Source organism: Chiloscyllium plagiosum, unplaced genomic scaffold, assembly GCF_037043375.1.
Source record: "Chiloscyllium plagiosum isolate Xiang-an unplaced genomic scaffold, Cpla_swu_hap1 HiC_scaffold_13, whole genome shotgun sequence".
NCBI lineage: Eukaryota > Metazoa > Chordata > Chondrichthyes > Orectolobiformes > Hemiscylliidae > Chiloscyllium > Chiloscyllium plagiosum.
The window spans coordinates 66,945,039-66,972,121 of NW_028270151.1; the positions used below are offsets into that span (position 1 = coordinate 66,945,039).

A 27,083-nucleotide genomic window follows, 5' to 3' on the forward strand; every position below is an offset into this window, starting at 1 on the left:
TCCAGGGGTGTAAGGAGTCAAGTGTAGTGCCTATAGTTGTTGTATACTAGAGGATAATAGCATTTTCATTATTAGATTAGATTACTTACAGTGTGGAAACAGGACCTTCGGCCCAACAAGTCCACACCGACCCTCCGAAGAGCAACTCACCCAGACCCATTCCCCTACATTTACCCCTTCACCTAACACTACGGGCAACTTAGTATGGCCAATTCACCTAACCCGCACATTTTTTTGACTGTGGGAGGAAACCAGAGCACCCGGAGGAAGCCCACGCAGACACGGGGAGAATGTGCAAACTCCACACAGACAGTTGCCTGAGGCGGGAATTGAACCTGGGTCTGGCGCTGTGAGGCAGCAGTGCTAACCACTGTGCCACCCATTGGTATCACCTGAGGAACTGTTCCGTCTGTTCAGACTAACTACAGACCTCGTGGCTTTGTTTGCTGAGGTGGCACCGCATAAAATTTACGTTTGCTGTGAAAGTTTTATTTTAGTTTGTCACACTCCAGAAAACCCCCATCCCAATTGCTCTCCTTATTCACACAATCAATTCTCACTCAACTAATCCTTAATTAGTGCTTATACTGTGGAATGAGCCATTTCCAGCTAGTTACCATCCTGAATCATATAAATGAATATTTGTAAGGTAATTTGAAAAAGATTACATTTGAAACCACTGTCAGAATGCATTCATTTGTGACAGGTTGTGTGTGTTCAGTGATATGTAAATCCGTTCGAAAGGAAACTCAAGAGAAAAGGCAAATTTAAAGTAGTACAATTTGCATCTGGATTGCTGAGTGCGCCTGAGGTTGAACCAATAGCCGAGGAGCTAGACACCTCTTATTTGGTCAGCTAGACCTGGACTGCTCAAGGTAAACCATTAAAACAGCCTGGGAAAGACTTCGGGCTGGAAAACATCACTGGAGAAATGGGGCATGGATCCAGAATCAGATTCCAACAGTCTCAGTTATCTGTAAGAATAATAGGGTGGTCATGGTAGGGGATTTTAACTTTCCAAACTTAGACTGGGACTGCCATAGTGTTAAGGTTTTAGATGCAGAGGACTTTGTTAAGTGCCTACAAGAAACTTTTCTGATTCAGTATGTGGATGTACCTACTAGAGATGGTGCAAAATCTGACCTACTCTTGGGAAATAAGGCAGGACAAATGACTGAGGTGTCAATTGGGGAGCACTTTGGGGCCAGCAACCATAATTCTGCTGGTTTTAAAATAGTGATGGAAAAGGATAGACCGGATCTAAAAGTTGAAGTTCTAAATTGGAGGAAGACCAATTTTGATGGTATTAGGTGAGAACTTTCGAAAGCTAATTGGGGGCAGATGTTCGCAGGTAAAGGGAAGGCTGGAAAATGGGAAGCCTTCAGAAATGAGATAACGAGAGTCCAGAGACAATATATTCCTGTCAGGGTGTATGGAAAGGCTGGTAGCTATAGGGAATGCTGGATGGCTAAAGAAATTGAGGGTTTGGTTAAGAAAAAGAAGGAAGCATATATCAGGTACAGACAGGATAGATCAAGTGAATACTTAGAAGAGTGTAAAGACAGTAGGAGTATACTTAAGAGAGAAATCAGGATGGCAAATAGGGGACCTGAGATAGCTTTGGCAAATAGAGTTAAGGAGAATCCAAAGGGTTTTTACAAATACATTAAGGACAAAAGGGTAACTAGGGAGAGAATTGGGCCCCTCAAAGACCAGCAAGATTGGAAAGACCTTTATGTGGAGCCGCAGGAGGTGGGCAAATACTAAATGAATATTTTGCATCAGTATTTACAGTGGAAAAGTACATGAAAGATATAGAATGTAGGGAAATAGATGGTGGCATCTTGAAAAATGTCCATATTACAGAGGAGGAAGTGCTGGATGTCTTGAAACACATAAAAATGGATAAATCCCCAGGACCTGATTAGCTGTACCCTAGAACTCTGTGGGAAGCTAGAGAAGTGATTGCTGTGCTCTTTGCTGAGATATTTGGATCATCGATAGTCACAGGTGAGCTGCCGGAAGATTGGAGGTAGGCTAACGTGGTGCCATTGTTTAAAAGGGTGGTGAGGACAAGCCAGGGAACTATAGACCGGTGAGCCTGACGTCGGTGGTGGGCAAGTTGTTGGAAGGAATCCTGAGGGACAGGATGTACATGTATTCAGAAAGGCAAGGACTGATTAGAGATAGTCAATATGGCTTTGTGCATGGGAAATCATATCTCACAAACTTGATTGAGTTTTTTGAAGAAGTAACAAAGAGGATTGATGAGGGCAGAGCGGTAGATGTGATCTATATCTACTTCAGTAAGGCATTCAACAAGGTTCCCCATGGAAGACTGGTTCACAAGGTTAGATCTCATGGAATACAGGGAGAACTAGCCATTTGGATACAGAACTGGCTCAAAGGTAGAAGACAGAGGGTGGTGGTGGAGGGTTGTTTTTCAGACAGGAGGCTTGTGACCAGTGGAGTGCCACAAGGATCGGTGCTGGGTCCTCTACTTTTCATTGTTTATATAAATGATTTGGATGTAAGCTTAAGAAGTATAGTTCGTAAGTTTGCAGATGACACCAAAATTGGAGGTGTAGTGGACAGCGAAGAAGTTTACCTCAGATTACAACAGGATCCTGACCAGATGGGCCAATGGGCTGAGAAGTGGCAGATGGAGTTTATTTCAGATAAATGTGAGGTGCTGCATTTTGGGAAAGCAAATCTTTGCAGGACTTATACACTTAATGGTAAGATCCTAGGGAGTGTTGCTGAGCAAAGATACATTGGAGTGCAGGTTCATAGCTCCTTGAAAGTGGAGTCTCAGGTAGTTAGGATAGTGAAGAAGGCGTTTGGTATGCTTTCCTTTATTGGTCAGAGTACAGGAGTTGGGATGTTATGATGCAGCTGTACAGGACATTGGTTAGGCCACTGTTGGAATATTGTGTGCAATTCTGGTCTCCTTCCTATTAGAAAGATGTTGTGAAACTTGAAAGGGTTCAGAAAAGATTTACAAGGATGTTGGCAGGGTTAGAGGATCTGAGCTATAGGGAGAGGCTGAACAGGCTGGGGCTGTTTTCCCTGGAGCGTCGGAGGCTGAGGGGTGATCTTATCGATGTTTATAAAATCATGAGAGGCATGGATAGGATAAATAAACAAAGTCTTTTCCCTGGAGTAGGGGAATCCAGAACTAGAGGGCATAGGTTTAGGGTGAGAGGGGAAAGATATAAAAGAGACCTTAAGAGGCAACTTTTTCACTCAGAGGGTGGTACATTAATGGAATGAGATGCCAGAGGAAGCGGTGGAAGCTAGTACAATTGCAACATTTAAAAGGCATCTGGATGGGTATATGAATAGGAAGGGTTTGGAGGGATAGGTGCCGGATGCTGGCAGGTGGGTTGGGATATCTGGTCGGCATGGACGAGTTGAACGAGGTGTGTTTCTGTGCTGTACATCTCTATGACTCTACGAGTCTTCTTTAAAAGGACTGTAGAGTCTCCTAGGCTGAAAATCCAGGCCTGAATATTTCTATTTACTCAGCTTAAGGTACCACTTGCATTTTTAACCACTTTTTCAATCTGCCCGACCAACGTTACTGATTTAAGCACATACATCGTCGGTGTAGGTTAGCACTGCTCCTGTTAGAACTACATACATTATTTGTGTTACCTCTCCTTGCTCTTCTTTCCAAAATGTATTGTTTCACATTTTGTCGGATTAAATGTATGCATCATTCTACCAACTCATCTACACCGTCTTGAAGTTTATTATGATAAAATCCATTTTCTATATAATGGTTTGCTGGGAAATCTAGCAGCTGTGAAGATGGTAACATTAGGAGCATAGGATATCACATTGCTGGCTCCATTTAATTCTGCTTAATAAGAAGGACAAGATGCTCCTGAAGTGTCTGAAACAACTGAAGGGTCACTGAACAGCAGTCCAAGAGTGAGTAGTCAGAAAGATGGCTGCAAGAAGCTAATTTGGAGTCATGCTTTCAGACAGAAGCCCAGCTTTGTGTGAATTCAGTGAAACCCAGTCTCAGGAGAGACTGAACCACTGGGAGATGAGTTGTTCAATCTGATTTAGAGCAGAGAGAGTTCCAAGGTCCCATCTCAAAGCTGAAAGGTTTAAATTATTTGGTTAGAAGACAAAGTTTTAATGGAATTTGGTTACCTATTTGGCTGGGATGGTAGCAGAAATTTGCCTGTCTAGCCTGGGATTGTGATACTATCCCTAACTTCCTCACAGTTCACAATCATGTGTCACTGTCAAGTTCAGAAATTGCTCTGTAGTTCTGTATTAATATCTAAACTTAAGCTGGGACTCTAACACAACACAGGGAAACCATACTACGTACTTCGTAGGAAAAACAATTGTCTCTCACCACATTCTATTTGCCATTATTCAAGTGTAGCATCCACACTGCTACTACATACAATCTTTGACTTTGCTAACAAGCTTGTTATATGACACTTTTGCAGGCACCTTTTGGAATTCCATTCACACAACACAATATCAAACATTATCCTCAACTGCATCTGTTCTCTCAACAAAAGTCTGTTGCAACTACTCCTCCCAGAATGCACAAATAAAACAAGCCCCAACTCAACCAATTGCACCATTTGTGTAAATGTGTTGATTTAATTACCAAAATGTCCAATTCCACTCTTTTGTACTCCTGTCCAGAACATAGCAAACATCCACCAGGCTTTTTTGAATGACCTTAATCCACTTAGTATAAACAAAACTTATTCTTAAAACAAATGACAGCAGCAAATTAATATTGCAGCTGTGTTTTAGGATTAAACTATATCCCTGGATCCCTTCACAGACACACTCTCACAACACAAAGAGAAAACTCTCTGCAGAGATGGTGTTTTCTTATAAAAACAAAGTCAAATGATCCAGGATGGCCAAAGATCCAGAAACTAAAGATGGAATATGGCAACTTCTCTCGTCCACCTTTTCTTGTCTACGAAGCCGAACATACCACAAAATCATAGATTGATCATATGTGTCCAGTTCTAATTCAAACCAACTTGGATTTGTGTCTCTATGAATTGGTCACAGTGCACTACTTCAAGCTTTACCAAGTAATTTCAGTACTTGGAAACTCTCATCTTCCCATCTTCACTGAGAATAGGATTTCAGGAAAGAGACTCAACAGCTCAAGGGTGTCTCCTTTACTCAGATTTCTGGGTCTGTAAAAACAGAAAGGGTTGCCAGGTAACTGTTAGCAGAGAAGCCTCCAATCCTCTCAAAGCCAGGTTTTTCCAGTAGTTAGGGCAATAAACTGCATCTCTTAACTCCTTGACAGTTTTGCTTAGCTGTTTCATCAAAGTCACTGTTACAGTAAAATAAAACAAGTAACCTACAGCACATAAAATGATTTGCTTCATTTTCAAAAAAATCACATATTAAAATCTTAATGCAGAAGACATTCAAATACTTCAAACTTTTCCTGTCACTCCCAGATAGTCCTCCAATGTAATTAAATACCTCTAACAAATTCAGTCAACTAGACTTATCTTTAGCAATCAGCAGCAAGGTGGCTCAGTTGTTAGCACTACTGCCTCCCAGTGCCAGGGACCTCGGTTCGATTCCAACCTCGACCAACTGTCTGTGTGGAATTTGCACATTCTCCCAGTGTCTGCGTGAGTTTTCTCCGGCTGCTCTTGTATCCTTCCACAGTCCAAAGATGTGCAGGTTATATGAATTGGCATGCTAAATTACCCATAGGGGACTGGGTCTGGGTGGGTTACATGTCGGTGTGGACATGTTGAGCCAAATGGCTTGTTTCCATACTGTAGGGATTCTAATTCCAATTCGATCTGTGCTGGTTTTCCATAATTAATCTACAGTTGTCAGTATCCTTCCATCTATGTAAGACTATGGACACTCCAGAAATCAGTTTTACTGGAGTTGTGTGGGGTTGGGGTGTGGGTAGAATTCAGTTGGGGGGAAAGATGCCTTGTTGCCAATGGCTGAAGAGACCAGTCCATGAGGGTCAGGTTTGATCATGTTTATAGAATAAATAGTGGCCACTGGGTGCCATTGTATGTTGGTATTTCTGGTATTGATGTCTATTCATGGCCTCAATATGCTCCCACTGCTAACTGGTGCTCCACTGCTAATTCAGAAGGAGGCCTACATCACATTTGGAGATGAGATTAGATTAGAATCCAGACAGTATGGAAACATCCCTTTGGCCCAACAAGTCCACACCGACCCTCCGAAGAGTAAAACATCCAGACCTATTCCCCTATCCTATATTTACCCCTGACTAATGCGCCTAACACTATGGACAATTTAGTATGGCCAATTCACCTGACCTGCACATCTTTGGATTGTGGGAGGAAACCGGAGGAAACCCACACAGACATGGGGAGAATATGCAAACTCCACACGGACAGTCGCCAGAGGTGGGAACTGAACCCATGTTCCTGGTGCTGTGAGGTAACAGTGCTAACCACTGAGCCACTGTGCCATCCCATGGGCAGATGGACATTAAACGCTGGCCTAGTCAGCCACAGTCATTCTGTATGTTATTTTTTAAAAAAGTGGGAAAACTTGGTAGCTTTAGCTAAGGTCCCCCGATACCCAGAGGCACCCTCCCCTCCGGTCAGCTTTTAGACTCATCACCTTGCCTTTCATACCCTGTACTGAAAATGTGTTGCTGGAAAAGCGCAGCAGGTCAGGCAGCATCCAAGGAACAGGAGAATCGATGTTTCGGGCATAAGCCCTTCTTCCTGAAGAAGGGCTTATGCCCGAAACGTCGATTCACCTGTTCCTTGGATGCTGCCTGACCTGCTGCACTTTTCCAGCAACACATTTTCAGCTCTGATCTCCAGCATCTGCCGCCCTCACTTTCTTTCATACCCTGTACCCTCTGTCCCCATCTCACAGGGGCCTGCCCAACATAGCCCCGATAACAACCTGGGGTTACCATTACAATAGGCTACTCCTCATTGGAACTACCTGTAATCACAGCAGTGACCATCATTCCAACCTTACACTGCCATGGTGACAGAGCTGTCAGCTGATTAGTCCCACCTATCTAAAGTGGAACTTCCTCTCAAGAGGGAGGGGAAAGTCTCACCTTAAAGTGCCTTAAATTAACACCACTCACAGGGGTAAACTGCTGGTGAGTCACTATGGTGGGTTGGGGGTTTCACCACCAACATCTTAGCTGGGCTGTCACAGACCAGGCTGCACCAGAAATCCAGTCCCAGGGCAGCAAATGCTGCTGCGCAGAAATCATTTAAAATGAAGAACCTCAATTTAAGGCTCCCATGAAATCAAATACCTCTTGAAGTACTGATATGAATTAAATAGCAACTGCTCTTTATCCACTGATTCATTTTGCTTTGTAGATTTTTTATGAATCACAATAACTATGCTTTATAGCTTATCTTTAATATGCGCTGTCAGCACATTGGTGAATGCAGTATTGAGAAAAGTCAGTTGAGTATATTAAATGGTGAAGCAGTTTGCGACAAGGGTTAATCCTATATCATATCTGCTTAACCCATGAGATACATCAATGTCAATTACTAGGAAGCTCAGACTTGCCTGTTGAAATGATCATTGCTGCAAAGAGGAAGTCTGATGGTTACTGAATAGTTGTGGCATTTCTTCCAGCTCCCCATTCACTTATTACCTGCCTCAAAATCTTTCGTATGAAGTTATTCAATCTTCTTTCTCAGCTAGGAAGAGGATGCAGGGCTCCCCGATGAAGGGCTTTTGCCCGAAACATCGACCCTCCTGTTCTTTGGATGCTGCCTGACCTGCTGTGCTTTTCCAGCACCATACTCATGACTCTAGAAAGAGGATGCATGCTGGCGATTTTACAAAGCATAACTTTTTTAGATTAGATATATTAGATTATATTACCTACAGTGTGGAAACAGGCCATTCAGCCCAACAGGTCCACACCAACCCTCCGAACAGCAAATCACCCAGACCCAATTCCCTACCCTATATTTACCCCTGACCACTGCATCTAACCTATGGGCAATTTAGCACGGCCAATTCACCTGACCTGGATTGTGGGAGGAAACCGGAGTACCTGGAGGAAGCCCACGCAGACACAGGGAGAATGTGCAAACTCGACACAGTCGCCAGAGGTGTGAATCGAATCCGGGTCCCTGGTGCTGTGAGGCAACAGTGCTAACCACTGAGCCACCATACAGTGCAGCAACAACTTGCCCCAGGTCATGAAGTCAGCAATAGTGCAACCAATATATAGGCTATGCATGGCCAGCTCCTTGGTTTAAATTATATTTTTTGTACACTCACAATCTTGAAATAAATCATTGATGCCAAGTTATCTGGAACCAATGCTTTTGTCTTCCTTCCTTCTGCCCATCTGCCACTTTCCGCAGTCTGGATTTTCTTGGTAATGCTCTACACACCAGCTTGGCCTTTAACGTTGTCTCTGATCAAGGTCACGGATCATATGCATATGCAGTAGATGGCACTTCGCCTCAAATTAAAATTTTGTCTCAGTAAAATGTTTGCAAAGCACAACGAAAGAATGTGTTGTCTCCTCTGCAGGAATAACAAAGTCTGCTACAAGTCCTCTTCCAACTCATTTGCACTAGCCTGGAAAAGATAAGCTGCAGTGCTTGGTAGCTTCAGTCTGCTGCCTGAAAGCTTATGGGGTGGCTTTAAAATAGACTGGACCTTCCATTGGCACCAGTAAGTTGATTGGTTGGCATCCTGCACTAGTTAGGGACAAAGAAATTTTAATATCTACTCCATGGTGTGCAACTGGCTTAGCTGACCACAGATCTGGCTCAACAACATCAAGTAATAATTCCTCTCCTTCTCTGAGCACGTATGGGACTCCTGCGGTACAACAAAATATTCACAAGTCCAGTATTTCTTTCCAATATACCAACTAAAGCAAAACTGGGAAGTACCTGAAGTAAAGTGATAAATTCTGAGGGTACTTTGGACCTGCAGGAGAGATAAACAAGTTTTGGAAAAGAGTTCCTTTCAAGTATGCACCTGTATGCTGCCTCTTTTTGACATTGTCCGTAAGTAATCATAATCTCTACATGCCAATTAAACTCATCACCATACAATCCATTGCTATTATGCAGTGGGATTGTTTAATAAACTACAACCTTCTCTAGAGGAATAAAGATAAGATCAAAACTGTTGACAAATTCGGATCTGAAACTGAGCTACCACTTCCATCCGCTTCAATTGTTCATTCAGGCTAGCCGTGGCAATTCACAAACTCAGCAAACTGTTTCAATCTGAACTGAACTTCACATCTTACCATAACTAAAACTGTCAATTTTCAATTTTAATCAATGGCCCAAAGTTGATGTCTTCTCTCCTCACTCACCGGCCTGACTCACTGTGCATTTCCAGCGTACCATTCATGTTTGATTTCCAGCAAGATTTTGATTTTTGTCTTTTTCCCACATTCATGACAATGTCTCCATCAATCCCTCATCTTTTCCATCAGCCTTAAATCATGCCTTCATCTTTTGGAAGTTTGAATTCCCTCACTGACCTCCTGAGAGAAATCCCCAAAACTTTTTATCTGCACATCATCGAACACTAAGTCTTGAGCATCAATCATCATAGTCTTTAATGTGAGATAAAGGTTTTTTTTGTGGAGGCTCAACAGTTGGTGTTGACACCTTTGGCAATGGAAACTACAGAGAACCCGAGCAGTTCCCCGTGTTAGCTATAGTACCATAGGCGCGTAATTTTTGTTTTAGTATTCATTCGTGGGATGTGGGTATTGCTGGGCTAGCATTTATTAGCCATTGCTGGTTGCCCTTGAGAAGGATGATAGGGTGCTGCCTGAAATCCATCTATTCCTCTAAGAAAAAGTGGTGCCATTTTTAACGCCAATTTGTGATGATGAGAACTTTGGCATGAATGTGAAGAAGGGTTAACTGGGGAGAAGCAAACTGGCAGAATGATATCTTATTCATCTTATACACAGTATTAGACACAACACCACCTTTCGTCAGTATCATCAGTATCTTGTAAGCTCAGCACATCACTTCCTTAAAACTTATCGAGCCGGGCTGAACTCCTAGTGTGCAGTGATTGCAGAAAGAAGAAAAATCAAAGTTTCCAGACTTTACAATGAATGGCAACCATGGGACTCAGAGATTTATGTTTATGCTAGTTGTGTGAATTAGAGATGCTGCATTAAAAATGTGGGAGTGCCCCAAGGGCAATATTTATTTCAGGAGAAAAATAATTTCTCATAGGTTGTTGCAATTCCAGTTCCCAGGGACCCCAAGGGTGTAATACGAAAAGACATCCCCATTCTTAATTTGACTCATGAAAGAAAGATAAACTTAAGAATGCCAATAACCAAAAGAATAATATCATATGCACAGAAAAGAGTTAACAACTATAGTCCTGGAGATGTTGATTAGATATAGCGACATCCACATTAAATATTAGCTTACTACCGAGTCAACAAGTCAGAATACTTATGCATTGTAACCATTATGACTTCCAACAACGCAGTCTCAACATAAATTTAGAGATTGCATTGATAGATCTAATGTTCAAGCTATAATTAATGTTAAATTGAAGCCTTGTCATGTTTTATTTATAGCTATAATTTGAACTGAAATCTGATTGGGCTTTATGATGTGTACAGCTGAAGTTTTGATTGTTCTGCACTGGGTGGAATTAGCTTTCTCTCAGCATCAATAATAACTTGTATTTTATATAGCACTTTCAAGGTAATAAAGCATCACAATACTAAGGGGGATCATTATCAGCCATAATTTATATCAATCCATAAAAGGAATTATTAGGATACATGGTCAAAAGGGGGTGCAGGGGAGTAGAAAGATATGTTGCCATGTGGCTAAGGTCCAATCAAGCAAGATGGGTGCAGTTTTTAAAATTTTGGTAATGGGATGGAGGCATCACTGGTTGGACAGCATTTATTGCCCAACATCTGTCGTCTGTGAGTAAGTGGTGGTGAGCTGCTTTTGTAAAATGCTGCAGTCCATGTGGTGGACACCACAGTGTTGCTAAGATGGGAGCTCCAGGACTTTGACCCAGTGACTGTCAATAACTAGTGATATAACTCCCAAGACAGTTGAAGTTAGAAGCAGTTCATGTGTAATACAAGCACTAACAAGGACAGACTGGGTAGTTTTCTTTGCCCCCCATTTGTTCATAGGATAAAGTTGTCATTGACCGGACCAGCATTTATTGCCAGCAGTTAGGGGTCAACCATATTTCTGTAGATCTGGAGTCAAATGTCAGCCATACCAGGAAAGAACAGCAGATTCATTTCCTAAATAATATTTGTGAACCAGATTACCTTTTACATCAATCGACAAAGGTTACATAGTTGCCATTATCGTAGCGTTTTCCCCGTCAGGTTTTTATTGAATTCAAATTTCACTAGTTGCCACAATGCAATTTGAACTTATTTCTCCAGGACACTGGCCTGGGCCTCTAGATTATTAATCCAGTGACATTACTACGAGTTCAGCACCTCCCCAAAGTTAGGGTGTTTCTGAGCTGTAAACACTTGGTAGCTGGCCTTCTTTTATTGAGTTTAACCCTTATATTAGGATTGATCTTTCAAGGGATTAATTAATAGTTGAATACACGAATGCCAACAGCTACATCATACTGGCATTTCAAACTGTGGCTTGCCAACACATGAATGATAATTTAGTTAGCATGTTGAATTTGAGAAATATCAATAAATAGATTTAGAATTGACTAGACAGGATCATCAACAGGAAGAGTGGGGATGTTACAAACCAATTTAGCAGAAAACTAAAAGAGGACAAATTTACAGTATATCTATACATTGTAACAGAAATGCTAATTCTGTTTTCATACTAATTCAGACTGTTGCCTACATGTAAAATTTCAAAAATGCATACTGTATCTTTAAATTAACAACACTTTTATAGATTTCACCTCTACTGGAATCTGAGTTTATAGAAAGCAAGCAAAAACAGTGAAAGAGTCAATTTCATTCCCAGCTTTATTTTTATTAAAACGATTTGTGATTAGGAACCCTGGGGATAAAATTCAAATTCACAGAGGGCACAAAACAGGAGCAGTACATCTGCTGCCGTCTGTACTCTCTGCTCCAATTCCTTTTCCAATCACTTCACTGATTTGTATCATTACTAATGTCGAGTTCTAGCCCCTCTGATTCAGAAAGCATGACTTTTCATTTCATTTTTACCATGTGCATTTTTAAAGATCTCACAGACGTTCATGATAATTAACCCACAAATATGGCATACTTGTACCCTGTACGTAATTATAGCTCACTGTTAAGAATAGAGGTTTAACTGTGACAACCAAGTGGTGCAAATGTGCCACCTGTCAGCACTTCTGTGGCACATGGCCAACAGCATGGATTTAATACAATGGCAGTGACAATTTACAATTCATAAAAGAGGAGGCACGATCACTCTACCATCTGAGCTGCATTGGTTTTATTAATATTTTACATATTTCTGGGATAAACCTCTTACAATTTTCTATTCTGTCCAAAAGAATCTGATCATTTAAACTTCTTTAAATGGTCAGTAAAAAAAATGCACAATATTCATTCTCATGACAGCTAACGGTATCCTTGTGTGAAAACTACTCTTGAAAGGCACCACAAGCTCAGTTACATACCTAGGACAGGGACTGATGAGATAAAATCAATTATTGATACTAATACATAGTAATGGTGAGATCATGACCATCTCTACTGAGTAGCTTGGTCAATACTTCTGAGGCTATTACGAATTAACTACTTAGTGAGACTAGAGTCACAGACAGATATGGCCAGCTACCTTCTCTAAAAGATATGAGGGAATAATGGGTAATTATATAAATCTGGCAACATTCCTGGTCTTATTTTACATGATGCTAACCCTATAAAAACAGATTTGTCTAAGTCACAAATGAATAATCACTAGTTACTAATAACCACTCATTACCATCTTCTATATAAGTATAGGACACTGTCAAGTGGCATGACTAGAGAAGACCTATCTTGGGATGTCAGCAACACTGGCAAAACTCAGCATTTCATGCCCAATCCCAGGAGTCCCAAAGAAGTTATTGGTGAGTTACTTTGTTGAACAGCAATAGTGCACATGGTGCAGATGCATCCACAGTACTGTTAAGGAGTGGTTTCCAGGTTTCTGATCCACTGACAGCGAAGGATATAGTTCCATCTCAAGTTGGTGTATAGCTGGAAGAGGAATTTGTGGGTGATGGCGTTCCCTGCAAGATTCTGGAACTAGTTCAAGACCAAATTGATGGCCTGAACGTGAACCTAATGTAAAAATCCTAACTTCAGTGAGTTTAGCCAGGCTCAAATAAACCACTGACTGCAGATTCACAGAATTTCCCCTAATTCTGAACTAGTTAACAACTTCCCTCAGAAGAAATACTGGAACAGGCATGCTGATTCAAGATAGAAACAGTGATACATTTAAACAGGATTGTGAAGTGACCTTCAATCTGCATCCAAAATGTGCTAACCCTGAATTGAGAAAGACTAATACCTGATGCGCAGGAAAACAGCAGAATAATGGTAAGCTCGTCAGTGCTGATACCCATCATTCTGACAAATGGAAAGACATAGCAGGAATCAGAAGGAATGTAACTGGTCACCTTTCATCTACTCAACAGCTGTCCAAGTAAATTTGCTTTTCATTCTGTTTTCACGCACTCATATTCATTACAAAATAGGTCATTATTGTCAACTGAATCTCCTTCGAATGAAAAAAGGTAATTTCAATACTTCATTTTATCTTCAGGTCATTTTAAGTTGAAATGTAACACAGCCCCTTTTAAAATTGCAAGAAAACTGACCTGTTTGATGAAGATGATCTCTAGCAAGTTCAAACATTCGCATGTGCATATTTGTGATAGGGTTGAAGGAGCCGCAGGCAATCAATGCAACTGGAATACGGTTAATCATTTTAGCACAGTGCTGGTGTCTGACGCCAAAATTAAAGCTTAAAGGAAGGAAGAAATATAATTGAGCTGGTCAGAACCATGGACAAATATTTCTGAGATACATACAGAATCGTACTTGGACATGGAATGATATACAAAATAAGAAGTGGGAATTTAATAGACTCAGGCCAAGGAAGTAAACACCATATCTACTCAGAAAATGTAACAAAGAAAATTGTATTAGTACACAGTATAGTGGAGTGACCCAAACAGTGGAGATAGTTGTTATGGCTGTGAGGGTAATGAGTGATTTTGAATTCTAAAGAAATCAAAGCCTGTATTTACAACTCCAGAGCTCAAGCAGTTCACTGGATAATGCATTAGTGTAAATTTTGTGATTTATTTCAACCCAGTAATCCAATGACATGCATCACACTGTCATGCATGTGTGACAGTGCTGCTTTCTACTTCACTTTGCACAGTGTGCCATGCATCGGAATTCTCTCTGAACATCAAAGCACTTTCTCCCACCCTCATCTGAGAACATGACACTCAACAGCTTCATTTTGAGATGCATGTAAGTGAACCATGCCTCAAAATCAAACTTAAAATCTCTGCCTCTCATTGCTCAAACAACAGAATTGACAGCGCTCCCCATGAATAAAGGAAAAACGAATCCAAAACTCTCAAGAAGAGTAGCATTTTCTCAAGTTTTAATAAATGTAGACCTTGAAATTATGCTGTTGAAAAGCATTCAAAACATTTAATGGTTTCATCAAAAAGCTCCCTCTGTTATCTGAACAAATGTCAAATCAGTTTAAAATAAATGGGCTTGTTAAAATAGTGCAACAATGAATTTCAAACCAGTATGTGTTATCATCCTACAGGATTCTGTGAAAGCCCTATTTTTCTTCTAACCATTATTTATGTCTGATACTATAATAATACCAAATTGAAGCCAGAAATTACTGAACTAGACAGCTCATTTGCTGCAGTGTAGAACTGCATTCTAAGTGAAGGAGTCAAGACAACATCCCAGCTAAAATGCTGAAAATCTGCGCTCCAGAATTAGCTGTGACCTACTGAGATGTGCTCGTAAAGCTACACAAAGCATGTACCCAGTAATGGGGAAAATTACTTACATGTGGCTGTCCACAAGACTGTTACTACTCCAGCAGTCTATTCTCAAAGATCAGCAGAGTGAAGGAAGGTATCATTGACAATACCATCAAACAGTAATTGCTCATCGATAATGGACTCATTGATGCTCAGTTCAGGTTCTCGCAGGGACACATAGTTCTAACATGATTACAGCTTCCGTGCAAACATGGAAAAAAATGTAGCCATACTCCATAAGTGCGGTAGGAGTGACTGCGTTGACATGAAGGGAGCATTAGATTAGGTGTGACATAAAGATGTGTTAACAAGACAGAAGTCAATGGGAATCAGGGGAAACTCTCCAATGGCTGGAATCATAGCTAGCACATTGAAAGATATGTGGGTGTCAGAGGTCAATCATATCAGTCCCAGGTCATCACTTCAGGAATCTGTCAGGCCCAACCTCTCGGTTGCTTAATCAATTATCTTCTCTCGACTCGCGCGTGAGGAAGGCTTATGCTGGTCAATTTAGAACAAGAAAAATGGGAGGCTTGAATGGAGCACAGACATTGCCACATTTCTGTACCATACATTGGAGGCCAGTTAGCTCAGTTGGTGGGTTCATTTCCCATACCAGCTGAGGTTAGCATGAAGGTCATGCTTTCTCCACCTCACTGGGCAATGATGACCCTCAAATTAAACCATCACCAGTAGTCTCTCTTTAACGAGAGAGCAACCCTGTTACTATAGTGACTTTATTCTGTTTAATGCTATCCAATGAAATGTAATCCTCTTTCAAAAGGTTAAAAGTGTGAATTCCTGCAGGTAATTGTACAGCGCTCAGTAACATTTGCAACTCCTCATCTACTGTAGCAGTTCATGCCTACATGCAGCAAGAGCTGTGCAAAATTCAGCCTTGAGCTGGCAAGTTCAAGCACTAACGTAAAATACTGCGTATGCCGGAAATCTGAAATACAAACGTTATGCAAACATGATTCAACATCACGCAATGAGCACCTCCAACAAAAAAAAATTAAATCATCTCCCAGTAATATGCACAACATTGCCATCATCAAAACCTCCACTATAAAACATACTGAGGGTTACTGGTGATCAGAAACTGATCTGGACCAGCACCTCTTGGGAAGCAGTGGTAATTAGATTAGATTAGATTATCTACAGTGTAGAAACAGGCCCTTCGGCCCAATTAGTCCACAATGACCCTCCAAAGAGTAACCCACCCGGACCCATTTCCCTCTGACTAATGCACCTAACACTATGGGCAATTTAGCATAACCAACGCACCTAACCTGCACATCTTTGGAGTGTGGGAGGAAACCAAATTACCCAGAGGAAATATACGCAGACACAGGGAGAATTTGCAAACTCCACACAGTCACCCGAGGCAGGATTCGAACCCAGGTTCCTGGTGCTGTGAGGCAGCAGTGCTAACCACTGAGCCACTGTACTGCCCTAATGTCCCTATCTCTGAGCCAGGAAGCCCAGGTTCAAGTCCAGTCTGCTCCAGAGGTGGGTCATAATATTCCTGAACGGGTTCATTCGGAAATAAAATCTATAAATACTTTTGTTACAACAGCAAGTGAGGCATGTGGAATTCTGTGGGGGGAACCAACTCGTATTCCAAACTCCCCAAAACCTGTGCAGCATCTAGAAAGCACAAGTCTAAACTGTGATGAAATACTCACCACTTTCCTGAATGAGTGCAGCAACGTCAACACCCAAAACTCAATGTCTTCTCAAACAAAGCAGCTTGTTTAGCACACCATTCATCATTCACTCTTTCCACCACCAACAGAGTGGCAGCAGCCTGTACCATCCACAGCTCACCACAACTTCTCTGACTGCCCCTTTCAAACCCACAATCACTGCCACATTAAGGCAACAGATACATGGAAACACCGCCACCTGCAGGCCCCATGCTCCAAGACCCATATCACTGTCTCTTCATTCTTGTTGAATCAAAATTTTGGAAATCCTTTTCTAACAACATCGTAGGGGTGCCTCAACATCGTCATCTGTAGCCTCTCTTGAATGAAAGGTGACTCTTTTCTACTCTCAGGGTGAGTCTGTAGGTGGCTGTACAGACCGATGAAGCTTCCACTGGCACCATTACACATGGGGCAGAAAGTGGCCATGGGAAAGGGACGGTGGGGTGTTGGTGTGGCAGTGTGTTCTTTACACTGTTTTTGCTTGGCTTCCGCTTTTTATACCAATCCCAAGCTGCTTGGTATATTCCCAGATGCTTCTCCTTCATTTTGGGCGGTCTTGGGCAGGTGATCCCCAGGTGTCTGTGAGAATGCTGCACTTTGCCAGTGAGTCCTTGAAGGTATCCCTGAAGCACATCCTCTGCCCACCTGGGGCTCACCTGCCGTTTCAAAGCTGGGAGTAGAGCACCAGCTTGGGGAGTCTTATGTTGGCCACATGGATGATGTTCTCAGCCCAACGCAACTGACCCCCCCAAGGGGGTTGATGTCGGTGATTTGTTTTCCCCAGAAGATTCACAGGACTGTGCGCAGGCAGTTTTGGTGGTACTGCTCCAGCACCTTGAGGTGTCTGCTGTAGCCAGTCCATGTCTCATAGCCATACAGGAGGGCAAGAACCACCACAGTTCTGTAAACCATGATCCTGGTGTCAGATCTGATGATGTTGGCCTTGAATACCTTTTTCCTCAGGCTATTCATCAATAGCTGTTGACAGGACACTTCCAAGATATTGGAAGTAGTAAACGTTCTCTAAGGCCTCCCTGTGGACTTTGATGATCTGGGGTTCGCTCCACAATGCTGGGCTAGGTTGGTTGAGGATCTTCATCTTGTGGATGTTCAGCGCAAGACTCACGCTTTCATATGCCTCTGTAAAGGTGCTGATGATGGTCTGGAGTTCATCTTCTGAGTTTGCAAGCATCATCGGAGTACTGAAGCTTGATGACACTGGTTGGGGTGACTCTGTTTTGGCTAAAAGCAGCAGAGGTTGAATAATTTCCCACAGGTTTTGTAAATTAGGTCCACTCCAGCAGGGAGCTCGTCAGCAATGAGGTGAAGCATTGCAGCCAGGTATATCGAGAGCAGTGCCCGGGCAATGACACTGCCCTGCTTGACACCAGTCCGAATGGGGCATGGGTCAGTGGTGTCACTTATCATCTGTCATTACCACAACTTCCAAGTCATTGTGGACCAGGCGAATGATGGTGACATACTTCATGGTGCAACCAAAGCAGTAAAGGACGCTCTATAACGCTTCCCGATTGATGGCGTCAAAGGCCTTTGTAAGGTCGAAGGTAGCCACGTACAGGGAGAGGTTCTTTTCTCTGCATTTCTCATGCAGCTGTCACGCAGTGAAAATCATGTCTGTTATGCCCCTCTGCGGTTCCGGGAGGAGTTCCTCAGCCGCAGAGAGGAGACGGTTGAGGAGGACCTGGGTGATGACTTTCCCCAACTGTTTACAGCAGGGAGACTCCCCTGTAGTTACCACAGTCAGACTTGTTCCCTTTTTTGAAACTGCTCACACTGTGACATCTCGGAGCTCTCCTGGGTAGCTCCCCTCCTTCCAGATAAGGCAGACAAAGGCGTGTAGCTGCACTGGGAGCTCTCTGCCTCCGCACTTCAATGCCTCAGCGGGGTTACCATCTGCTCCAGTAGCCTTGTTGGTCTTGAGCTGGCAGATGATCATCTCTCCTTTGTGTGGGGCTGGGCATTGCTGGGCCTGTGCCACATAGCATGCTGTGGGATTCAGTCAAGAATCCTCAGATTGATGACAGAACCTAGGTTGAGGAAATCTCAGAAGTGCTCCCCCCAGGGTTGTTTGTTGGCTTCTTAGTCTTTGACAAGAGTCGCTCTGTCCTTGACCAGCAGTGGGATGGGGCTTTGCATCTTGGGTGTGTAAATGGACTTGACAGCACGGAAGAAACTCTGCACATCATGGCTGTCAGCCATTCTTTGGGCCTCCAGTACTTTCTCCACCCACCATGTCACGGGTTCATTGTTTGACCTCAGCCTTCAGTCGCCTGGAGGCCTGTCTTTTCTCTTCCGAGTGCGGCTTCTGTTTGACACTCAATAATGCCATACGCTTCCGGCTTATCAGCTCTTGGACCTCCTGATTATTCTTGTCAAACCAGTTTTGGTGCTTCCTGGTTAAGTGACCAGCCAGGTTTTTATAGGCATTGATGATGGTGGTGGCCTTGACGGCAGAGCAGAGGCTGTTGGAATCCTGTGACTCAGCGTCGCTAGGTTTGTGGAGAGAAGATGGTTGTACGTGGTTCTCTTTTCTGGGTCTTTAAGTGCCTCAATGTTGAGCTTTTTACAGCACTGCTTCTATTGTCTCCACTGCGACAGAGTTAAATATTTATGTTGATCCTGGCTCAGATCAGACAATGTTCCGTCTAGCAGTTGTCAGCTCCTGTCACAGCATGGGTGATTTTAATGTCTTTCTGATCTCTCGCTCTGACAATTGACATGGTCAAAGAGGTGCTTGTGTTTGGAGCGTTGCTGCTGCCATTTTGTGTTCTTTTTGTCCCTTTGGCGGAACAGTGTGTTGATGATGAGGAGGTTGTGTTTGCTGCATTTGGCCAGGAGTAGAATGCCGTTGGGAGTTTTGCTTCCCTACTCCCTCTTTCCCGATTAGATCATCCCAAAGGTCTGCACTTTTGCCAACTCTAGCATTGAGGTCACTGAGGACGATTAGTTTGTCCACTGAAGGGACCCAAGAGAGGGAGATTGGTCAAGGCTGCAGTTGTGTACCTACTGTGCAATGGACTGCAGGGGTTCAAGAGGAGACTCGCCATCAACTTCTCAAGGACAATTTGGGATGGGCAATAAATGCCTTTGCCAGCAATGTGCACATGCCATGAACAAAGAAGAAAAGTTGCAAGTCTATTCTTAGTAAAATTCATGGGTGGCACGGTGGCACAGTGGTTAGCACTGCTGCATCACAGCACCAGAGACCCGGGTTCAATTTCCGCCTCAGGCAACTGTCTGTGTGGAGTTTGCACATTCTCCCCGTGCCTGCATGGGTTTCCTCTGGGTGCTCTGGTTTCCTCCCACAGTCCAAAAATGTGCAGGTTAGGTGAATTGGCCATGCTAAATTGCCTGTAGTGTTAGATGAAGGAGTAAATGTAGGGGAATGGGCCTGGGTGGGTTGCTGTTCGGAGGGTTGGTGTGAACTCGTTGGGCCGAAGGGCCTGTTTCCACACTATAAGTAATCTAAATCTATAGTAATCTAAAAAAAGTACATACAAATCTCTCCTGACTGGGTGCCTTCAGTAACAAAGAGTGATTATGGAACTGACCAGGTTATTCTTCAGCTGGATTCTTGTTGGCAGCACTCATTAATGAAAGGAAAAAATTGAGGGTTTCTGTCTTATTCCAAAGATTGATTGCATAACGTGCAGCGGGGTTTAATGAATGCAATATTGCACCAAGGTTCTATTGGCACCATTTAGGGTGGACATTAAAAATCCCAGCAGACTATTTGTACAAGAGCGTGTGTCACCGTCGACATCATTCCTTCTGTCAAATATAGATGAAATAGTCAATTTCATTTCTGCAAAACTGGCTGCTTGTGTTTATGCTTAACAGGTACTGCAAATACATTTAGTTGAAAGTAAAAAGTGTTTGAGATACCAGATAAGCATGTATATTTGTCTTTTTGCTTTTTAAATCTAATTTCTAGTTATGTATGTAGTTTGTGCATGCAATCCCTCTCCCACTACTTAAGTACATGATATGGGTTTTCTTTAAAATGATATATTTTTACCCCTTTCCAATTTTGTTTCTCTCCTATTTTGAAGGGATAATATATGTAAATTAAAAGCAATCAAAAAGGTTAATGAACATTAACCCTTGTCTCAAGGAGGCTGTTATAAAATCAGGAAGGAAGTCATGTTTTCCTTTTTGTATGTGTCCCTCACCAGCACTGCTGTTTGCCTCCTTAATCGTGAGGCTTTTCCTCTCTTACTGTGAACTGCTTTAGCTGAAAGGTAGCTCATTCTTCCGGGCCTAAACTGCTCCAATTTCGACAACAGGACTTTTTGCTCCAACTTAAGTACAACTTTTACATTTCGGCAACACCGCCTCAACCTGGCTTCCGGCTGATTCCCACCCAAAACAAATGCAGCAACACGTCTAGATTTGCTTCCTTTTTCACGCTGTGGTATTCGGTCTGCAGAGGGTGCCTTCCAGTTGTATACAGTGAAGGTTCATGTCTTTATACAGCTCCCTTACCCATCAGAGGGGAAGCTCCCGTGCATGGGACACTCAGAGACCATTCTGTTGTGAATCCTAGTTGTGAGACATTGAGGGGCAGCTAGAGAGAGGAGTGGTGGGGGAACAAACAGGAATCAGACTCACCTTAGTCTCAAGTCTATTCCTTTCCCTCGCCCTCTGCTGGCTGATTCTCCAGGGTTGCTCAGAACGGAATAAGAGAAGGGACGAAACACACAGTCAAAAATTCACAACAGCAGCTACTTACACAAGACCAACTCACAGCCTATTCTCACACCAGCCCAGCTACTTGTTCAGCTACAGAACCGCGGATGCTGGAAATCGGGAACACACACAGAGCGGGGGAGAACCTCGGCAAGTCTGGCAGTATTTATAAAGACAGAGAGAGAGGGAAAGAAATATTAACTCACTTTCTCTCTCTGCAAAGGTTAAATTACACGGGGTTGGTGGGTGGGGGGGTCTTCAATTGAACTAAGGAGTTATTACTGGTGAGTGGGAAGAAATGGGAAAAGTGTTAATTAATGCAGGGTTGGGGTATGTGAGGAGTGGATGAGTTGTGAGTGAGGGGTTGGTGGATGAAGGGGTGTTTGAGTGATGAGTGGGTGAGTGAGGGGGGTGTGTGATTGAGTGAGGAGTGGGTGGGTGAGAGGGTGTGTGATTGAGGAGTGGGTGGGTTGTGAGTGAACGGTTGGTGGGTGAAGGGATGTGTGAGTGAGTGAGGAGTAGGTGGGTGAGAGGGTGTGTGATTTAGGAGTGGGTGGGTTGTGAGTGAGGGGTTGGTGGGTGAAGGGATGTGTGAGTGAGTGAGGAGTGGATGGATGAGGGTGTGTGTGTGAATGAGGAGTGGATGGGTTGTGAGAGGGGTTGGAGTGAAGGGGTGTGTGAGTAAGTGAGGAGTAATGGGTGAGGGGGTTTTTGATTGAGGAGTGGGTGGGTGTGTGAGAGGAGTGAGGTATTGAGTGAGTATGGGGAGATGTGAGTGAGGGGTGGGGTGGGGAGGAGAGGGAATGTGAACAAGGTTGGGGTGTGTAAGTAAAGTGTTGAGGATGGGCTGGACAGCGGAGTGAATGGGATTGAGGGGGTGAGTGACAGGTGAGGGGATGAGGCTGAGTAAGGGGGAGGAGAGAAGGGAGGGGACTAGGGCTGAGTAAGGGGGTAGGGGACGGGGGTGAGGTAGAGGGGGTGCATCTCTCCTTACTTGTTCTGTTAGCAATCCCTCAATTTGTATTACTTTGATGACTGAGCTACATCACACCTCACACCTGCCCACACAGAAAGCATAGTGAATGGGCATCAACCGAATAGCCAAGTCTCAAAATCTAAGGGGAGCCATGCTCATTTAGATTAAGGGGACCCAACACAGTTAGTCAACCCTGCAGCAACATTTATTATAATAGCTGCCAGTGTACTCCAAAGTACAGCATTGAAGTGCAGAGCAGTATTGTAAGTGATGTGCCACATCAGTGTGGTGAGGCTGGTATGTGGCCAATGCCACCACCTGGCATGAGTGTGAGTGGTGCACAGGGTCAGTGCCCATGGAGCAAGCCTAAGCCGTATACATGCAAGTAGTTGCAAATTGACCATTTTTGCTCACGAGCAAAAATCTAATTTCCTCATTCAAAATCTGGTTGGATATCAGACCTTTTTTATTTCTCAATGTCAAGTATCTAATTTCTGCCAATCTCTCCCTACTTTTCCAACTGGCTTACTAATGTCCATGACTGAGGCTGGGAAAAATTTGCTCCTTGTGACCAACTATTTATGAGCATCCTTAATGTCATGATTGAACACCGGTCATTTCCAAAGCACAGGAACAATTCCCTGCCACATTTACATTTCCAGTTTTTAATGTTTAACTGTTGTGGATTTGCTTTTTATGCTTATTCTTGTCTTTCTACCTAGTGCATTGACTTGATCAATAAACAACAAAAACATGGCTGCGCCTAACCCTTTCGGTGACCCCTTCCTACCTTTCTGTAATATATATTGCTTTAGCTCGAAATGGGCAGTTCAACATCCCATGGCCCTGTATGACTTTATATTATCCAGGCCGAGAATCCTGTATAAGCCCAGTCTCTCTGTGACCTATCAACAGTGTTCAAGCTGTTTCCTCTGGTATTCCAGCTGTCTTTTCTTTCACGATCATAATGCCTTCTGTGGTTTTGAACAGAAACTGAAGTTGATTCATTCATTGGACCTCATGAATATATTTTCAAAATTTCTTCTGAATCTTGATTTTTTTTTTAAATTCCAAAAAATAATCTATCCAATAGCCCCAGTATCCTGTTGCTCCTCAACAAACAGAATGATCTATTCCTGTATATTTTTTAAATTTAGAATCCCTACAGTGTGGAAACAGACCCTTTGACCCAACAAGTCCACACCAACCCTCTGAAGAGTAATCCATCCCCCTACTACTCTGTATTTACCCCTGACTAATGCAACCAACCTACACATCCTGAACCATGGACAATTTAGCATGGCCAATTCACCTAACCTGCACATCTTTGGATTGTGGGAGGAAACCCACACAGGCACAGGAAGAATGTGCAAACTCCACACAGACAGTTGCCTGAGGCTTGAATTGAACCTGGGTCCTTGGCACTGTGAGGTAGCACAGTGCTAACCACTGAGCCACCGTGCTGCTCCATATATGTTATCCTCCAGCCACACTTGACATTCGTTCTCAAGGTTTAATGTTTGTTTGCCATTTTACGGGCCCACAATTGATCATTGCTAAGTTTAAACTGTCCAATTACATTTAAAAATTAAAGTCTTCTTTGCCTTTATAAGACCTTGTATGGGCTCTCTAACCCAATAACTCTGTTTTACGAACCTACCGCAACAACAAATTCTGTTTACGTTCTGGCAAAACCTTCCTAAGAATTGAAAATACAGTGGAGAAGGAGGGTATTAATTGGGACCAAGACCTCAGACACTTTTTTACCTGTGAGTTGGTGAAGCAGCAGAATGGGAAAATATAAATCAAGATTAGGCTCAAGGCTTTCACTTATCTGCAAAGTACCTCTCTCTCTCTTTCTGTCTCCCCTTCCCTCGTACATGTAGGCAGGAGGTGAGAATCAGTGTGCATCTAGATTTGAGAGACTCAGTCATGCCACAGCAAAGTCATGAGCTGGTATTTGTTTGTAATTCAGCTGGAATCGTTGAAGTTAATGAACAATTTTACTTTCTACTCTCCAATTTAAAGTAGGTTGTCTGAAAGTAAGCTGAAGAAATGGCAGGACTGCTGAGCTGTGCGGAATGCCTATCCTCTGCCATATTAGGAGCTATGGACACTTCACATGCCGAGACAATTGTGTGGGAAATTTCTCCAGCTTCAAAAGCTTGTGCTCTGGGAGCAAAGTTCCCTCTAGACTGCTCAGCTATGTGCGCATGCAGCTGCTCCGACGTTTGGCGCATAGGGATCGGTGACAGTACACTGATCGTGGCATTGACTTCCATATCCAGAACACAGGACTCAGAGGGCCGGCAATAAAATTAGTGAATCCTGTCCTGGAGGTAAGAGTCATTGTGGTTCATCCATGAGGCTGAAATCTACATGAATAGCATGTTTGACAAGTTGCTATAACTGTAGATTAAAAGCAGGGAGGCAGGGAGGGAGTAGGTGATGGCTAGGCCATCAAGGAAGACAAAGCAGGATATGTAAGAATCCCTTGAGTTTATCTCACTCACTAATCTATTTTGGATTTTGAATACTGATGAGAGTAATGGTTCATCAGAGGGGAATATAGAAGGAGCCAAACTTGTGGCACCACTAGTTGCTCAGCTGTACAGGACATGAAAGAGCAATTCTGATAATGATTTCATTAGCAAGGGAAACAGAGGTGCATTTCTACAACTGTAGATGTGACTTCAGGATCGTATACCCCCTCCCTCCCTGGTGCCAAGGTTAAGGACATTGTAGAGTGATTACAGGATGTTATTTTAGGGAGAGAGTGAAGATTCAGAGGTGATAGTCAACATTGGTAGCAATGATATAGGTAGAAAGAGAGACTTGGTCCCGAAGGTAGAATTTAAGGAGCTAGGCATGAGACTGAAAAGCAGAAACTTAAAATCAGTAGCCTCAGGATTGTTTCCTGTACTGAAATAGGAAATTAAATGTGCAAACATGTGGCTGGAAAAATGCTACCGGAGGGAATGCTTGAGAGGTCTTGGACATTGGGAGCAATTCCTGTATATTTTTTAAATTTAGAATCCCTACAGTGTGGAAACAGACCCTTTGACCCAACAAGTCCACACCAACCCTCTGAAGAGTAATCAGAACTAATATCCTCACAGGAAGATTTGCCAGTGCTGTTACGGAATGCTTAAAAAACTTATCAGAAGAATGGGAATATGAGAGAGAAATCAGGTAGAATAAAAATTGAGTTGGTTATGGGATATGGAATAGCTATAACTAAACCTGGAATGCAGCAGAAACAAATCTCAGAATCAAACAGGGTCAAATTACAGATTAGTGTTAAAAAGACAGAGATAATTGCTCTCTGTCTGAATGCGTGCAGTTTTGTAACATGATAAGTGAACTAATGGTGTAAGTAGAAGTAAAAGGGTATGATAAAAGGACATATCTATTGACATCACTCATATATGCACTGCAGGAATTTGTGCATATCTATTTATAGGAATTGGTACCTGTGCATTTAAGCAGGCTCACCTTTAAACCTGGTGTGGCTGCAAAGAGAGAAAAGGGGGCTGTGAAGGAAGGGGTGGAGGGAGTTGTGACAGGTAGAAGGGCGCTGTGAAAGTGGGGAGGGGGATGGTAGCCCCGTTTCCTCTTAGCACACCCCACTGACCTTCCTCCCCCTCCTGGGCCTCCTCCTCCCACTGCTGAGCCCCTCCAAGTCCTCTTTCTGTCTCCCTCCTCCCCTCTGTCCTCCTTCCATCCTTGCTACCCAATCCATACTCGCAACCCCCCCCCCCCCCCCCGCCCCCGCCCCCCGCTTTCACTGCCCTGTGCTGAACTCTGTTTCAATAGTTCGTTTCTTTTCTGAGCATGTGCAGTTCCTTTGCGTATTGGGCCATTGGAATTCTGTGTGATGATGTAGCATTTTTAAAATTGTACACCTGCCTGTTTCCAATGTGGATGTGTATGCATGGCTACAACCAACATTGGGTGTCAGCAGACAATGACATGATTTAAGCGCCATGGGTGCAGGAACACAAAGACTGGAACTGAAAAATAAAGGAACAGTGAGGAGGGATAGACAAAAAGGAAAAGTAAGTTGAACAGTGTTGGTAATAATGGACAGGATCAGCTTATTTTTGAGAGGGGATCTTTAATCAGACGAGCATGGTGTATGGGTGGAGCAAAGAAACAGCAAGTGGCAACAGAGGGATAAGAGAGTTATAACTCTATAAACAGAAATTGTAATGTAGGGTGTGGTATAAATCAAGAAATTAGAGGTGCACGTAGCATGGGTGACTTGAATCTACGTACAGACTGGATAAATCTAATGCTGTGGAGTAAGAATTCCTAGACTGTGTTAGAGATAGTTTGCTGGTGCAATTCATTGAGGTAAAAACCAGAACTATTTGGCTCTAGTATTACCCAACAAGAAAAGCCTAGCTAATAATCTCTGTGTAAAATAACCTTTCAGGAATGGTAACCATAGTATGATAAAACTTCCCATTAAGCTTGAAAAATATCTAGTTCAATCTGAAACTAAAGTCCTAAATCTAAACAGTTTGAAGGTATGAGGAGAGAGTTGGATGTGGTGGATTGACAAAATACATTGAAAGGTTTGACAATAGGTTGGCAATACAGCATCCGAGGACCAGGGGAATCGACATTTCGGGCATAAGCCT

General features: G+C 43.0%; 1 protein-coding gene across 4 annotated transcripts in view; it reads right to left on the reverse strand.

The window, feature by feature from the left end:
* The window catches only part of LOC122555834 (nicotinamide/nicotinic acid mononucleotide adenylyltransferase 3), a 63,768-nt gene extending 42,362 nt beyond the window's left edge, over positions 1-21,406 (reverse strand). For 2 of the 4 annotated variants that reach the window (XM_087993695.1, XM_043702015.2), the window contains exons 1-2: positions 21,258-21,343; positions 13,837-13,982 (exon numbers count right to left, since the gene is read on the reverse strand). In XM_087993695.1, coding sequence (XP_087849821.1) covers positions 13,837-13,982; positions 21,258-21,301 — 190 coding nt within the window. In that variant the 5' untranslated portion in view covers positions 21,302-21,343. The other 2 variants (XM_043702016.2, XM_087993694.1) reach the window with 2 other exon arrangements.
* Positions 21,407-27,083: the final 5,677 nt, after the last annotated feature.